This window comes from Haematobia irritans, chromosome 3 (assembly GCF_050003625.1).
Source record: "Haematobia irritans isolate KBUSLIRL chromosome 3, ASM5000362v1, whole genome shotgun sequence".
NCBI classification, from domain to species: Eukaryota; Metazoa; Arthropoda; class Insecta; order Diptera; family Muscidae; genus Haematobia; species Haematobia irritans.
In genome coordinates, this window is record NC_134399.1 from 126,664,452 (window position 1) to 126,679,017 (window position 14,566).

General features: G+C 35.3%; 1 protein-coding gene across 1 annotated transcript in view; it reads left to right on the plus strand.

The window, feature by feature from the left end:
- Scgdelta (sarcoglycan delta) overlaps positions 1-14,566 on the plus strand; it is an 88,261-nt gene that overhangs the window by 26,735 nt on the left and 46,960 nt on the right. Inside the window, exon 2 of the mRNA XM_075301794.1 lies at positions 8,480-8,643. Coding sequence (XP_075157909.1) covers positions 8,480-8,643 — 164 coding nt within the window. The remainder of the gene's footprint in view (positions 1-8,479; positions 8,644-14,566) is intronic.

A 14,566-nucleotide genomic window follows, 5' to 3' on the forward strand; every position in this document is an offset into this window, starting at 1 on the left:
AACGGAAAAATGTTTCAGGACCATATTTTTTCAGTATATAACATGACTTAGTATTAAATAAAAAGCTGGACTATTATATGTTTTTTCAACAATGCACGAAAGTTTGTTTATACTTGGATATAATCACAAGAAACAAATTATTTCATAATATTTAAAGGTCGTTGTACCTGCAATCATACTAAATTTGTTTTAAAAAATCTACTTCCAATTGCACAAACTTAAGAACGGAATTTTAAAATTGCCATAGAAATCGTTAACATATCGTCATTTCTGATAAAAATAAAATTTTAATGGTCTCTTCGAATATTATTTGCATAGAAATATTAAAATTCCTAAATCTTATTTGGAAAACAAAGAATGCCCATTTTCATACTTTTGGATGTTAATAAATGCAAAATAAATTGAATAATAAATTTTGTAATTTTATTAATTAAATCAACTGAGTAAAACGAATCTAAAATCTCCAAAACATCTGCCCCAGGTCACAACAAACTTGAAGCTGTCAAAAATGGTTTTTAATTTTTCACAAAATATATTCCCACAACAAAACATTTGTTCGACGTCATTAATTTCATATTCAGATTTATATTTTCATATACAACTTACCTTGAATATGGAAATCTAAATAAAAACAATAACAAAAAAACATAAAACATGTGTGTATGAGCCAAACAAAAATATTCTACCGCCAAAAGAAATAAACTGTATAGCAGAGATTTACTTGTAGATTTTCCATCAATCCCTGCCCCACCACAGCATCATATGCCCTTCCCAAGTCACCCACCCAACATAGATATACCCACACACTCAATTGTATGGTGCAGACAAATTTATATTTTATTTATTTGACTCTACGAATGGAAATGTATTTAAAATTGGCTCTTGTCCATGGATCATTTGATGTTTGTTGTCCAACTGTCTGCTTCGTCTGATGTTGCTATATCAGCATCACAGCCATATGGTGAAGAGGGGAGAGAGAGAGAGAGGGGATTGCACATCATATATGTCTATCTGTCTGTCTATGTGTTTGTTTGTTTTACCTATCCATTGTAGATGGTTTTTTGTTTAAGTCACATGTTACCAAAATATTTGTTTACCATGAAAATGAAAATGTTTGTATGTCTAATAATAAAAAACGAATACTATGTACCCATATAAGCTGTTGTACATTCTTTCATGTGCACAAGTCAAGGAAATGATGAAAAAAAAAAACTGCCAAAATAATTATTTTTATAATTGAGTGTGAACATATAATCGGAAGTGTCACTAGAATGCCGAGGGCAAATAAAGTATTTGCATAGTGAAAATTCAGTTCATTCAGACAAACCTATTCAAATTTCATACACAGAGTTATGTTGCTAACATAGTATGATTTATATTAAAATTGGTAATAAACGTGATACAAATTAATAACTAATCCAGCATAGAAAGATAAATAAAACAAGTATATACAGCCGTAAGTTCGGGCAGGCCGAATCTTATGTACCCTCCACCATGGATTGCATAGAAACTTGTACTAAAGACTGTCATCCACAATCGAATTACTTGGGTTGTGGTATCTTAAAACTTCTTAACATCGTTTTCTAAATTGTGAGTTAGTCCATACGTGGTAGAGAGCCAGAATTGAAATATGTGGGTCACTTATATGGGGGCTATATACAATTATGAACTTGATGTGGACCAATTTTTTTTAATGATTGGGGATCGATTTATCTAAGGGCTATATATAACTATAGACTGATATGGACCCAGTTAGGCATGGTTGGTAACGGTCATATACTAGCACAATGTACCAAATTTCAACTGACTCGGATGAAATTTGCTCCTCCAAGGGGCTCCAAAACCAAATCTCGCATTGGTTTATATGGGGGTTATATGATTATGGATATGATATTTTTATAATTGAGTGTGAACATATAATCGAAAGTGACCCTAGAATGCCGAGGGCAAAAAAAGTATTTGCATAGTGAAAATGCAGTTCATTCAGACAAATTTCATACACAGAGTTATGTTGCTAACATAGTATTATTTATTTTAAAATTGGTAATAAAAGTAATACAAATTTATAACTAATCCAGCATAGAAAGATAAATAAATCAAGTATATACTGCCGTAAGTTCGGCCAGAACGAATCTTATGTACCCTCCACCATGGATTGCATAGAAACTTGTACTAAAGACTGTCATCCACAATGGAATTACTTGGGTTGTGGTATCTTAAAACTTCTTAACATCGTTTTCTAAATTGTGAGTTAGTCCATACGTGGTAGAGAGCCAGAATTGAAATATGGGGGTCGCTTATATGGGGGCTATATACAATTATGAACTTGATATGGACCAATTTTTGTGTGATTGGTGATCGATATATCTAAGGGCTATATATAACTATAGATCGATAGGGACCTAGTTAGGCATGGTTGTTAACGGCCATATACTAGCACAATGTACCTAATTTCAACTGACTCGGATGAAATTTGCTCCTCCAAGAGGATCCAAAACCAAACTTCGGGCTCGGTTTATATGGGGGCTATGTATGATTATGGACTCATATGGACCACTTTTGGCATGGTTGTTAAATATCATATACTACCACCACGTACCAAATTTCAACCAGATTGGATGAATTTTGCCTCTCCAAAAGGCACCGGAGGCAAATGTGGGGATCGGTTTATATTGGGGCTATATATAATTATGGACCGATGTGGACCAATTTTTGCATGGTCATTAGAGACTATATACTAACACCATGTACCAAATTTCAGCCGGATCGGATGAAATTTGCTTCTCTTACAGGCTCTGCAAGCAAAATCGTGGGATCGGTTTATATGGGGGCTATATATAATTATTGACCGATGTGGACCAATTTTTGCATAGTTGTTAGAGGCCATATACTTACACCATGTACTAAATTTCAACCGTATCGGATGAAATTTGCTTCTCTTAGAGGCTCTGTAAGCAAAATCGTGGGATCGGTTTATATGGGGGCTATATATAATTATTGACCGATGTGGGCCAATTTTTGCATAGTTGTTAAGGACCATATACTTACACTATCTACTAAATGTCAACAGTATCGGATGAAATTTGCTTCACTTAGCGGCTCCGCAAGCCAAATCGAGGGATCGGTTTATATGGGGGCTATATATAATTATGGACCTATGTGGACCAATTTTTGCATAGTTGTTAGAGATCATATGCTGACGCCATGTACCTATTTTCAGCCGGATGAGATGAAATTTGCTTCTCTTAGAGGCTCCGCAAGCCAAATCTGGGGATCGGTTTATATGGGGGCTATATATAATTATGAATCGATATGTACCAATTTCTGCATGGTTATTAGGAATCATATGCTGACACCATGCACCTAATTTTAGCCGGATCGGATGAAATTTGCTTCTCTTAGAGGCTCCGCAAGTCAAATCTGGGTATGGGTTTATATGAGGGCTATATATAATTATGGATCGATGTGGACCAATTTTTGTATGGTTTTTGGATATATATATACATATACTAACACTATGTACCAAATTTCAGCCGGATCGGATGAAATTTGCTTCTCTTAGAGGCTCCGCAAGCCAAATCTGGGGATCGGCTTATATGGGGCTATATATAATTATGGATCGATATGGACCAATTTTTGCATGGTTATTAGAGATCATATGCTGACACCATGTACCAAATTTCGGCCGGATCTGATGAAATTTACTTCTCTTAGAGGCTCCGCAAGCCAAATCTGGGGATCGGTTTATATGGGGCCTATATATAATTATGAATCGATATGGACCAATTTTTGCATGGTTGTTGGAGACCATATACTAACACTATGTACCAAATTTCAGCCGGATCGGATGAAATTTGCTTCTCTTAGAGGCTCTGCAAGCCATATCTGGGGGTCCGTTTATATGGGGGCTATACGTAAAAGTGGACCGATATGGCCTATTTGCAATACCATCTGACCTACATCAATAACAACTACTTGTGCCAAGTTTGAAGGCTATAGCTTGTTTCGTTCGGAAGCTAGTGCGATTTCAACAGACGGACGGACGGACATGCTTAGATCGACTCGGAATTTCACCACGACCGAGAATATAAAGGGTGATTTGTTAAGAGCTTGATAACTTTAAAAAAAAAAACGCATAAAATTTGCAAAATCTCATCGGTTCTTTACTTGAAACGTTAGATTGGTCCATGACATTTACTTTTTGAAGATAATTTCATTTAAATGTTGACCGCGGCTGCGTCTTGGGTGGTCCATTCGGAAAGTCCAATTTTGGGCAACTTTTTCGAGCATTTCGGCCGGAATAGCCCGAATTTCTTCGGAAATGTTGTCTTCCAAAGCTGGAATAGTTGCTGGCTTATTTCTGTAGATTTTAGACTTGACGTTGCCCCACAAAAAATAGTCTAAAGGCGTCAAATCGCATGATCTTGGTGGCCAACTTACCGGTCCATTTCTTGAGATGAATTGTTCTCCGAAGTTTTCCCTCAAAATGGCCATAGAATCGCGAGCTGTGTGGCATGTAGCGCCATCTTGTTGAAACCACATGTCAACCAAGTTCAGTTCTTCCATTTTTGGCAACAAAAAGTTTGTTAGCATCGAACGATAGCGATCGCCATTCACCGTAACGTTGCGTCCAACAGCATCTTTGAAAAAATACGGTCCAATGATTCCACCAGCGTACAAACCACACCAAACAGTGCATTTTTCGGGATGCATGGGCAGTTCTTGAACGGCTTCTGGTTGCTCTTCACTCCAAATGCGGCAATATTGCTTATTTACGTAGCCATTCAACCAGAAATGAGCCTCATCGCTGAACAAAATTTGTCGATAAAAAAGCGGATTTTCTGCCAACTTTTCTAGGGCCCATTCACTGAAAATTCGACGTTGTGGCTCGTTAGTAAGTCTATTCATGATGAAATGTCAAAGCATACTGAGCATCTTTCTCTTTGACACCATGTCTGAAATCCCACGTGATCTGTCAAATACTAATGCATGAAAATCCTAACCTCAAAAGAATCACCCTTTATATACTTTATGGGGCCTTAGAGCAATATTTCGATGTGTTACAAACGGAATGACAAAGTTAATATACCCCTCATCCTATGGTGGAGGGTATAAAAAGCGATTTTGAATCACTTTGCGATGGCCGCTCATCGACCATGAGATCGAAATAAATATTTTCGGAAAAATGCTCTAAAAACATTTTGACCATGGACATTCCAAACGGACTCAGAGCTATCGCACTCAGCACGCGTCAACCAAGAATGACTTAACAAGGGGGGTTTCTACCACCCAATAGCCACCAAAGTGTCCAGATCTCAATCTGTTAGACTTTTGCGCCTGGGATATTTTAAAGAGTGACGTTCACACAAAAAAATAAAACATTTATTTTATGAATAGTGTTCACAAAAATTTTCCAAACACGGAATTTATAAATTATATGAAAACAATTCATAAAATAAAAAATACAGGTTTTCATTGGCTACGAATGTATACATAATATGAATGGAGTTTTTAATATTATAAATGAAGTATACATATTTTTTGTAATTGAAAAATATGTACTTTTCCATAATATATATTAAAAACGTCATGCAATACATATAACTTTTTCTTTAGATTTTTCCCCTGATTCTTAATGCCAGCATAATTGGTCAAAATGTATGAACCCATTTACTAAAAACCTCACTATAGTCCAACCAGTAAAGAACATAATTTTATAATATTTTATATTACTTATGAGCACCAACGCTTTCATTTAATATTGTTTTTGTCAATTTTTTACAGCAATAAAAAATTCTTCGAATCGCAACGGCGCACAGTGGGGTTTTTGATGTCAAAAGCGGGAATTAATTCGAAGTAGCTTTACCTGTTTATAGTTTTAACTTTTTTCGGCCAAATTCACTAAAAGACATAAAACCAATCAAATTTAAAATATTTTTTAGTCCACATTTTATTTGTTTTCCATTAGTTAATTTGCAACAAAAAAAAAAAAAAAGAGAATGAATATCTGCTTTTTGATCTGATTCTTAACAATTATTATCATCATCATCACAATCATCATCGTCAGTAAAATTACTATATGGATCATTATCATCAACACTGGCGTTTCGATCACCATCAAGATTTGACTCAAATATCAACATTTGAATTGCTTCCATAGGCAAATTGTGGGGTTTCTTCTCTTTTAATTTCTCATTTCTGATATAACTGGATCCGAAGTATGTTAATTAACAGTCTTTTAAATATCTATTCATTTGATTTTTCCATAGAACATTTTCGCAAAAAATGCTCTCTAAACTTTTTAAAATCTTTGTTTCGAGCTTCTTGCGCTTCTTCCGACAACTATCCAATTGGAAGTAAAGCGTGGTTAATTATTTCTGCTCCAAGTAATAAATATTTGTGCACAGTTGGGGACATATAGTACCAGGGGTTGAAAAATGTATTTCCATTTAATTTCAAAATGTGCAAAAAAGTGCAGACAACTTTTTCATCTATGCTTTCAAAAGAGTTTATTGTTTTAGAAAAAATAAACTTTTTTACTTAATTTGGCTTTATTCACAACTATTTGTCGACATATTTCTCGAAATCCTCTAATTTAAAGACTTACGAGCGAAACTAAATTTCAAATAATAACACAAGTCAAATATAAAAATAAAAAACACAAAAATAATCTTATTAACCTGAGGATGAAGGTTCCATTATTATTTTTTTAATTATCGCTTTAGAAAACACTCAAAACTAATTTTTAAGACACCAATAATTTACATTTATATCGCACGCAAGGAAAACGTAAAATAACTCCAACTTCAAACATATATAGTGACACAACGGTACTTGTCAAAGACACAATTTTTGCGCTAGTGATGTGGAATTTTGTGTACTTTTACCGACTATAAAAATTTTTTCGGTCCTCCTAAATTTCATTTTTCAATTAATTCCCATTTTTGGTATCAAAAACCCCAATGTGCGGCGTCTCAAACTGTACTGAAAAACTCAAACACACGTGTTGCCTTCAAAACGTTATGTTTCGTTTCTTTTGTCTCTTATTATATGCTTGTGTTGTTACATATGAGAGTAACTCTATGGTGTGGTTCTCTCACGCTAAGAGAAAACCAGTATTTTGGATATATTAAGTAAAGTTTCATTGATTTTATGAAACCGTCCATATATATTATTAAAAAATTCATAATTTCACAACAACTATATACGAAAACAATATATTATGTAAGTGTACATATTTTTTATGAAAAAGTCAATAAATTTATAAAAAATTACAAATTTATGTACAAATTCATATTTTATTTTTTTGTGTGTTGACACTTATATATCAAAATATCAAAGTGCCGATCATCTCAAGACGACGCTTCACTTGGAATGGGTCAAAATACCACAGAGACACTTTCGCCCAGCTCTGTCGTCCATTTGAAGGCCGTCTATCTTTGGCACGAATTAGCCACAGATAGACAGTTAAAACAAATTTTAAAACCTCGGAAAGTCAAATATCTCTTTTAATAAATCGATAAGTAGACTAGACCATCAAGCTCATTATAATTCTTAGCATGCATATAATTATTTTAGTATTTTTCATATAAGTGTTTCAGTTTATTGAACAATTCAAGGAAATAACCAAATATCATCATCATCATTTTGATATTTGAGCATCTATATCTATGTATTATCAATTAATGTCTTCAGCTGTAATGATTTAAAATTAATTCCATAGATGCTATATTGAACAGGTGTAAGAAAATTTGCAATATTTCATAACCAGAATGGATGCTATAAATTTATGCATAAACTTAATGAGTTGTTTATCGACCAATGTCAGTACGTTAAATAATGCAGACGGCATTCGAATTACATAGACCGAATTCCATAATTATATGCTATACGATTTTATTTACATTGGAAGACTTTTAAATGAGATTGATGTGGTTGGAAAGACAGACACATAAATCACTCGTAGTGCAATTTGTAGAGGTAAATACACGCATCCACATAATTGGGATTATTTTGAAGAAATTCCAATGAATGATTGAAAGAATGACGTTTTGGACAGACTGAATCCAATCACTTGGCAGCTCTCATTCGATGTCAATTGAAAGAAATCACCTCATATGCGTCCTTCTCGCATCACAGGTGTAGTTCAAAAGAAGTGAGGGAAAACGAAAGGAAAAAAAGTCTTCTTTTTTCACACATTTACGTTCTTGAAAAATCTTAATAATTGTTGGACATCGTCCAGTATTTTAATTGGTTAAAAAAGGCATATGCAAAATTCTCTCTGGGATTGAAGAAATATTTTGCTTTGCTTTTTCTTCAATCCTCTTAATATATATATAAACATGTGTAAGATATTTTTTCGAACCAAAATAATTTTTCTTTTACATTTCTCTTTTTGCAGTCCTCCCCACCGGCGCTTTTGAATGGTTGTAGTAAATTATCTTCAACAAATGGCACTTCATCATCATCATCATTACAGTCGTCTGCAGTAGACAACACAAATGACGTCAGTACAGCCGTCAGCAAGACTATGAATAGTGCATTGGGTATGCAACACAATACTCACAGTCATAGTCGTAGTTCCTCAATTCTACCATTACCGCCACCACCTCAGTCCTCATTGCCTTCACTTGGAAATAATCGGTAAGTTGTTGTCTGTTTTTCCTCAATCACAAATATAGTTATGAATTTATTTTTTTTTTTCGTTTTTTATATGGTGTGGCTTTTAATTATTTCGTTGTCTTGCTTTCATATTAATTTTCATTTCCCATAAACAATTCCCGGAAATTTAATAACCCAGTAAAATATTTGCAATAATTGCATTTCAACATTTAGTCATTTTTCATTTCGTTCGTCATACAATAGGTATAGTAGAAATAGTAAAGATAGTTTTTATAAACCAAACCCTTAAGAGGTCAGTAGTGGCTCTAAGAAAATGGGTCCCAGGAAAATGAGCCCCAAAATCTAAATGAGCCCCAGACCACAAATATATGACAACGCTTCGTAATGAACATGAGCCCCAAAACATGTAAAATTACTTTTGAATTTATGGACCTTGCGAAAATGAACCCTAGCTAATGGACAAATATGAAGTTGGCTTCATGAAATAACTCCCCAAAATGAAAAAAAAATGAAATATATCTCCAATTTCCTACAGAGAACAAACACAACTATATTTAACAGGTTGGCTGATAAGTCTCCGGTCTAACAAAGAAAAACACATTTTTTTGTCAAAATTCGTTTTTATTATTCAAGAGCGATACGACGATTATAACGACCTTCCAATTTTTTGATACCATTTTGGTAGTACTCCTTCGGTTTTGCCTCAAAATAGGCCTCAGTTTCGGCGATCACCTCTTCATTGCAGCCAACTTTTTTCTCTGCGAGCATCCTTTTGAGGTCTGAGAACAAGAAAAAGTCGCTGGGGCTAGATCTGAAGAATACGGTAGGTGAGGAAGCAATTCGAAGCCCAATTCATGAATTTTTGCCATCGTTCTCAATGACTTTTGGCACGGTGCGTTGTCTTGGTGGAACAACACTTTTTTCTTCTTCATATGGGGCCATTTTGCCGCGATTTCGACCTTTAAACGCTCCAATAACGTCATATAATTGTCACTGTTGATGGTTTTTCCCTTCTCAAGATAATCGATAAAAATTATTCCATGCGCATCCCAAAAAACAGAGGCCATTACTTTGCCAGCGGACTTTTGAGTCTTTCCATGCTTCGGAGACGGTTTACCGGTCGCTGTCGACTCAGCCGACTGTCGATTGGACTCAGGAGTGTAGTGATGGAGCTATGTTTCATCCATTGTCACAAATCGAGCTGCAAACACCGCTCAGAATCATCAACACGTTGTTGTTTTTGGTCAAATGTGAGCTCGCGCGGCACCCATTTTGCACAGAGCTTCCGCATATCCAAATATTGATGAATGATATGACCAACACGTTCCTTTGATATCTTTAAGGCCACTGCTATCTCGATCAACTTCATTTTACGGTCATTCAAAATCATTTTGTGGATTTTTTTGATGTTTTCGTCAGTAACCATCGCTTTCGGGCATCCGCTGCGTTCACCGTCCTCCGTGCTCATTTCACCACGCTTGAATTTTGCATACCAATCAATTATTGTTGATTTCCCTGGGGCAGAGTCCGGAAACTCATTACCAAGCCAAGTTTTTGCTTCCAGCGTATTTTTTCCCTTCAGAAAACAGTATTTTATCAAAACACGAAATCATCAAGTATAGCTCCTTATATCAGATATATTAGGATAAAGCTCCTATAAACGTGTAGCCCTTAATTTTCTTAAAGATGGAAATAGGGATTATTTACAAACCCTATGGATGTATGTATGCTGGGTTTGGATTTCTTATGGAAGCTTAATGTCAAATATAGTACACAATGTATTTTCCTTAGTATATTCGTAGTTTTTCTTATTCAGAAAAGTAATTTGGAAAACTATTTAATGGTTTTCCAAATTACGATTGCGTTATTAAATTCTCTGGTCGGTAATAGGGTCATAAATGCAGCATCATAAATGTTCATACATTCAACGCAAAACATCTCCAGTTATATGACAAACATTTTTTTTTTTTTTTTTTGGAGAAAAATATTTCAAGCACCGTGAATTGATTTTTTGGATTTATAGACACTGCAGTTTATCTCTACACTAAAATATACTTACACGGTTCCAAAGATGTTGTCCTTTTAAATTAAATTTAATGTACTTCAGCCTATAGTATATAAAATATACCGGATAAAAATTTAATTTATTTTTATTTAAGGGTTGTCTATCTATACCCTCCACCATAGGATGGGGGTATATTAACTTTGTCATTCCGTTTGTAACACATCGAAATATTGCTCTAAGACCCCATAAAGTATATATATTCTGGGTCGTGGTGAAATTCTTAGTCGATCTAAGCATGTCCGTCCGTCCGTCCGTCTGTTGAAATCACGCTAACATCCGAACGAAACAAGCTATCGACTTGAAACTTGGCACAAGTAGTTGTTATTGATGTAGGTCGCACGGTATTGCAAATGGGCCATATCCGTCCACTTTTACGTGTAGCCCCCATATAAACGGACCCTCAGATTTGGCTTGCGCAGCCTCTAAGAGTAGCATATTTCATCCAATCTGGCTGAAATTTGGTACATGGTGTAAGTATATGGTCTCTAACAACCATGCCAAAATTGGTCCATATCGGTCCATAATTATATATAGCTCCCATATAAACCGATCCCCAGATTTGGTTTGCGGACCCTCTAAGAGAGGCAAATTTCATCCGATCCGGCTGAAATTTGGTACATGGTATAAGTATGTGGTCCCTAACAACCATGCAAAAATTGGTCCATATCGGTCCGTTATTATATGTAGCCCCCATATAAACCGATCCCCAGATTTGACCTCCGGAGCAAAATTCATCCGATCCGGTTTAAATTTGGTACGTGGTGTTAATATATGGTCCCTAGCAACCATGCCAAAATTGGTCCATATCGGTCCATAATTATGTATAGCCCCCATATAAACCGATCCCCAGATTTGACCTTCGGAGCCTCTTAGAGGAGCAAAATTCATCCGACCCGGTTGAAATTTGGATCGTGGTGTTAGTATATGGTTTCTAACAACTATGCAAAAACTGGTCCATATCGGTCCATAATTATAGCCCCCATATAAACCGATCCCCAGATTTGACCCCACGAGCCTCTTGCTGGAGCAAAATATATCCGATGTGGTTGAAATTTGGTACGTGGTGTTATTATATGGTCTCTAACACACACGATATGGACACGAATTGGTCCATATCGGTCCATAATTATATATGGCCCCCATATAAACCGTTCTCCAGATTTGATCTCCGGAGTGTCTTGGAGAAGCAAAATTCATCCGATCCGGTTGAAGTTTGCAACATGGTGTTTGTATGTGGCCGCTAATATCCATGCCTAATTTGGTCCATATCGGTCTATAGTTATATATAGCCGATCCCCAATCACACAAAAATTGGTCCATATCGGTTCATAATCATGGTTGCCACTGTAGCCAAAAATAATCTACCAAAATTGTATTTCTATAGAAAATTTTGTCAAAACTTTATTTCTATAGAAAATTTTGACAAAATTTTAATTCTATAGAAAATTTTGTTAAAATTTTATTTCTAAAGAAAATTTTGTCCAAATTTTACTTCTGTAGAAAATGTTGTCAAAATTTTGTTTCTATAGAAACTTTTATCAAAATTTTATTTCTATATAAAATTTTGTCAAACTTAGTTATATACGTATTTAATCAGCCTTTTTTATACCCTCCATCATAGGATGGGGGTATATTAACTTTGTCATTCCGTTTGTAACACATCGAAATATTGCTCTAAGACCCCATAAAGTATACATATTCTGGGTCGTGGTGAAATTCTGAGTCGATCTGAGCATGTCCGTCCGTCCGTCTGTAGAAATCACGCTAACTTCCGAACGAAACAAGCTATCGACTTGAAACTTGGCACAAGTAGTTGTTATTGATGTAGGTCGGATGGTATTGCAAATGGGCCATATCGGTCCACTTTTACGTATAGCCCCCATATAAACCGATCCCCCGAGTTGGCTGCGGAGCCTCTAAGACAACCACTAAAATTTGAAAGAACCAAATGATTTTCTGGCGGAAGTTATTCGCATACCAGCAGCCAAAGCCACAGTTGTTTGAAGAAATGCCTGGCATAGTGATTACATAGGACTTATGCGAAAATTGTTTTCAAAAATTTTATTTCCAAAATTTTATTTCTATAGAAAATTTTTCCAAAAGTTTATTTCTATAGAAAAGTTTGTCAAAATTTTATTTCTATATATATCCGTCCGTCCGTCTGTTGAAATCACGCTAACTTCCGAACGAAACAAGCTATCGACTTGAAACTTGGCACAAGTAGTTGTTATCGATGTAGGTCGGATGGTATTGAAAATGGGCCATATCGGTCCACTTTTACGTATAGCCCCCATATAAAGGGACCCTCAGATTTGGCTTGTAGAGTCTCTAACAGAAGTATATTTCATCCGATCCGGCTGAAATTTAGTATATGGTGTTGGTATATGGTCTCTAACAACCACGCAAAAATTGGTCCACATCGGTCCATAATTATATATAGCCCCCATATAAACCGATCCCCAGATTTGGCTTGCGGAGCCTAAAAGAGAAGAAAATTTCATCCGATCCGGCTGAAATTTGGTACATGATGTTGGTATATTGTCTCTAACAACCATGCAAAAATTGGTCCATATCGGTCCATAATTATATGTAGCCCCCATATAAACCGATCCCCAGATTTGGCTTGTGGAGCCTCTAAGAGAAGCATATTTCATCCGATCTGGCTGAAATTTGGTACATGGTATTGGTATATGGTCTCTAACAACCATGCAAAAATTGGTCCACATCGGTCCATAATTATATAAAGCGCCCATATAAACCGATCCCCAGATTTGGGTTGCGGAGCCTCAAAGAGAAGCAAATTTCATCCTATCCGGCTGAAATTCGGTACACGATGTTGGTATATGGTCTCTAACAACCATGCAAAAATTGGTCCACATCGGTTCATAATTATATATAGCCCCCATATAAACCGATCCCCAGATTTGCCTTACGAAGTCTCCAAGAGAAGCAAATTTCATCCAATCCGGTTGTAATTTTGAACATAGTGTTAGTATATGATATTTAACAAGCGTGCCAGAATTGGTCCATTTCGGTCCATAATTATATATAGCCCCCATATAAAACGTTCTCCAGATTTGACCTCCGGAGCCTCTTGGAGGAGCAAAATTCATCCGATCTGGTTCAAATTAGGACCGTGGTGTTAGTATATGGTCGCTAACAACCATACCAAAATTGGTCCAATCACACAAAAATTGGTCCATATCGGTTCATAATCATGGTTGCCACTAGAGCCAAAAATAGTCTACCAAAATTTTATTTCTATAGAAAATTTTGTCAAAATTTTATTTCTATAGAAAATTTTGTTAAAATTTTATTCGGTTCATAATAAAATTTTCATCATTGTCAAAATTTTATTTCTATAGAAAATTTTGTTCAAATTTTATTCGGTTCATAATCATGGTTGCCACTCTAGCCAAAAATAATCTACCAAGATTTTATTTCTATAGAAAATTTTGTCAAAAGTTTATTTCTATAGACAATTTTGTGAAAATTTTATTTCTATAGAAAATTTTGTTAAAATTTTATTTCTGTAGAAAATTTTGTCAAAATTTTATGTCTACTTTGTCAAACTGAATTATATACGTATTGGATCGATCCTTTTTGATTTCATATGTACCACGTATGGACTTACATACAATTTAGAAGATGGTGTTAGGAGGTTTTAAGATACCTTGCCATCGGCAAGCGTTACCGCAACTTAAGTAATTTGATTGTGGATGACAGTGTTTAGAAGAATTTTTACGCAATCCATGATGGAGGGTACATAAGCTTCGGCCTGGCCGAACTTACGGCCGTATATACTTGTTTTCATAATGTAATTATAATTTTATTCATTTTTATTTCCATATCAATTTTATTTTTAAATTAAATTGCATG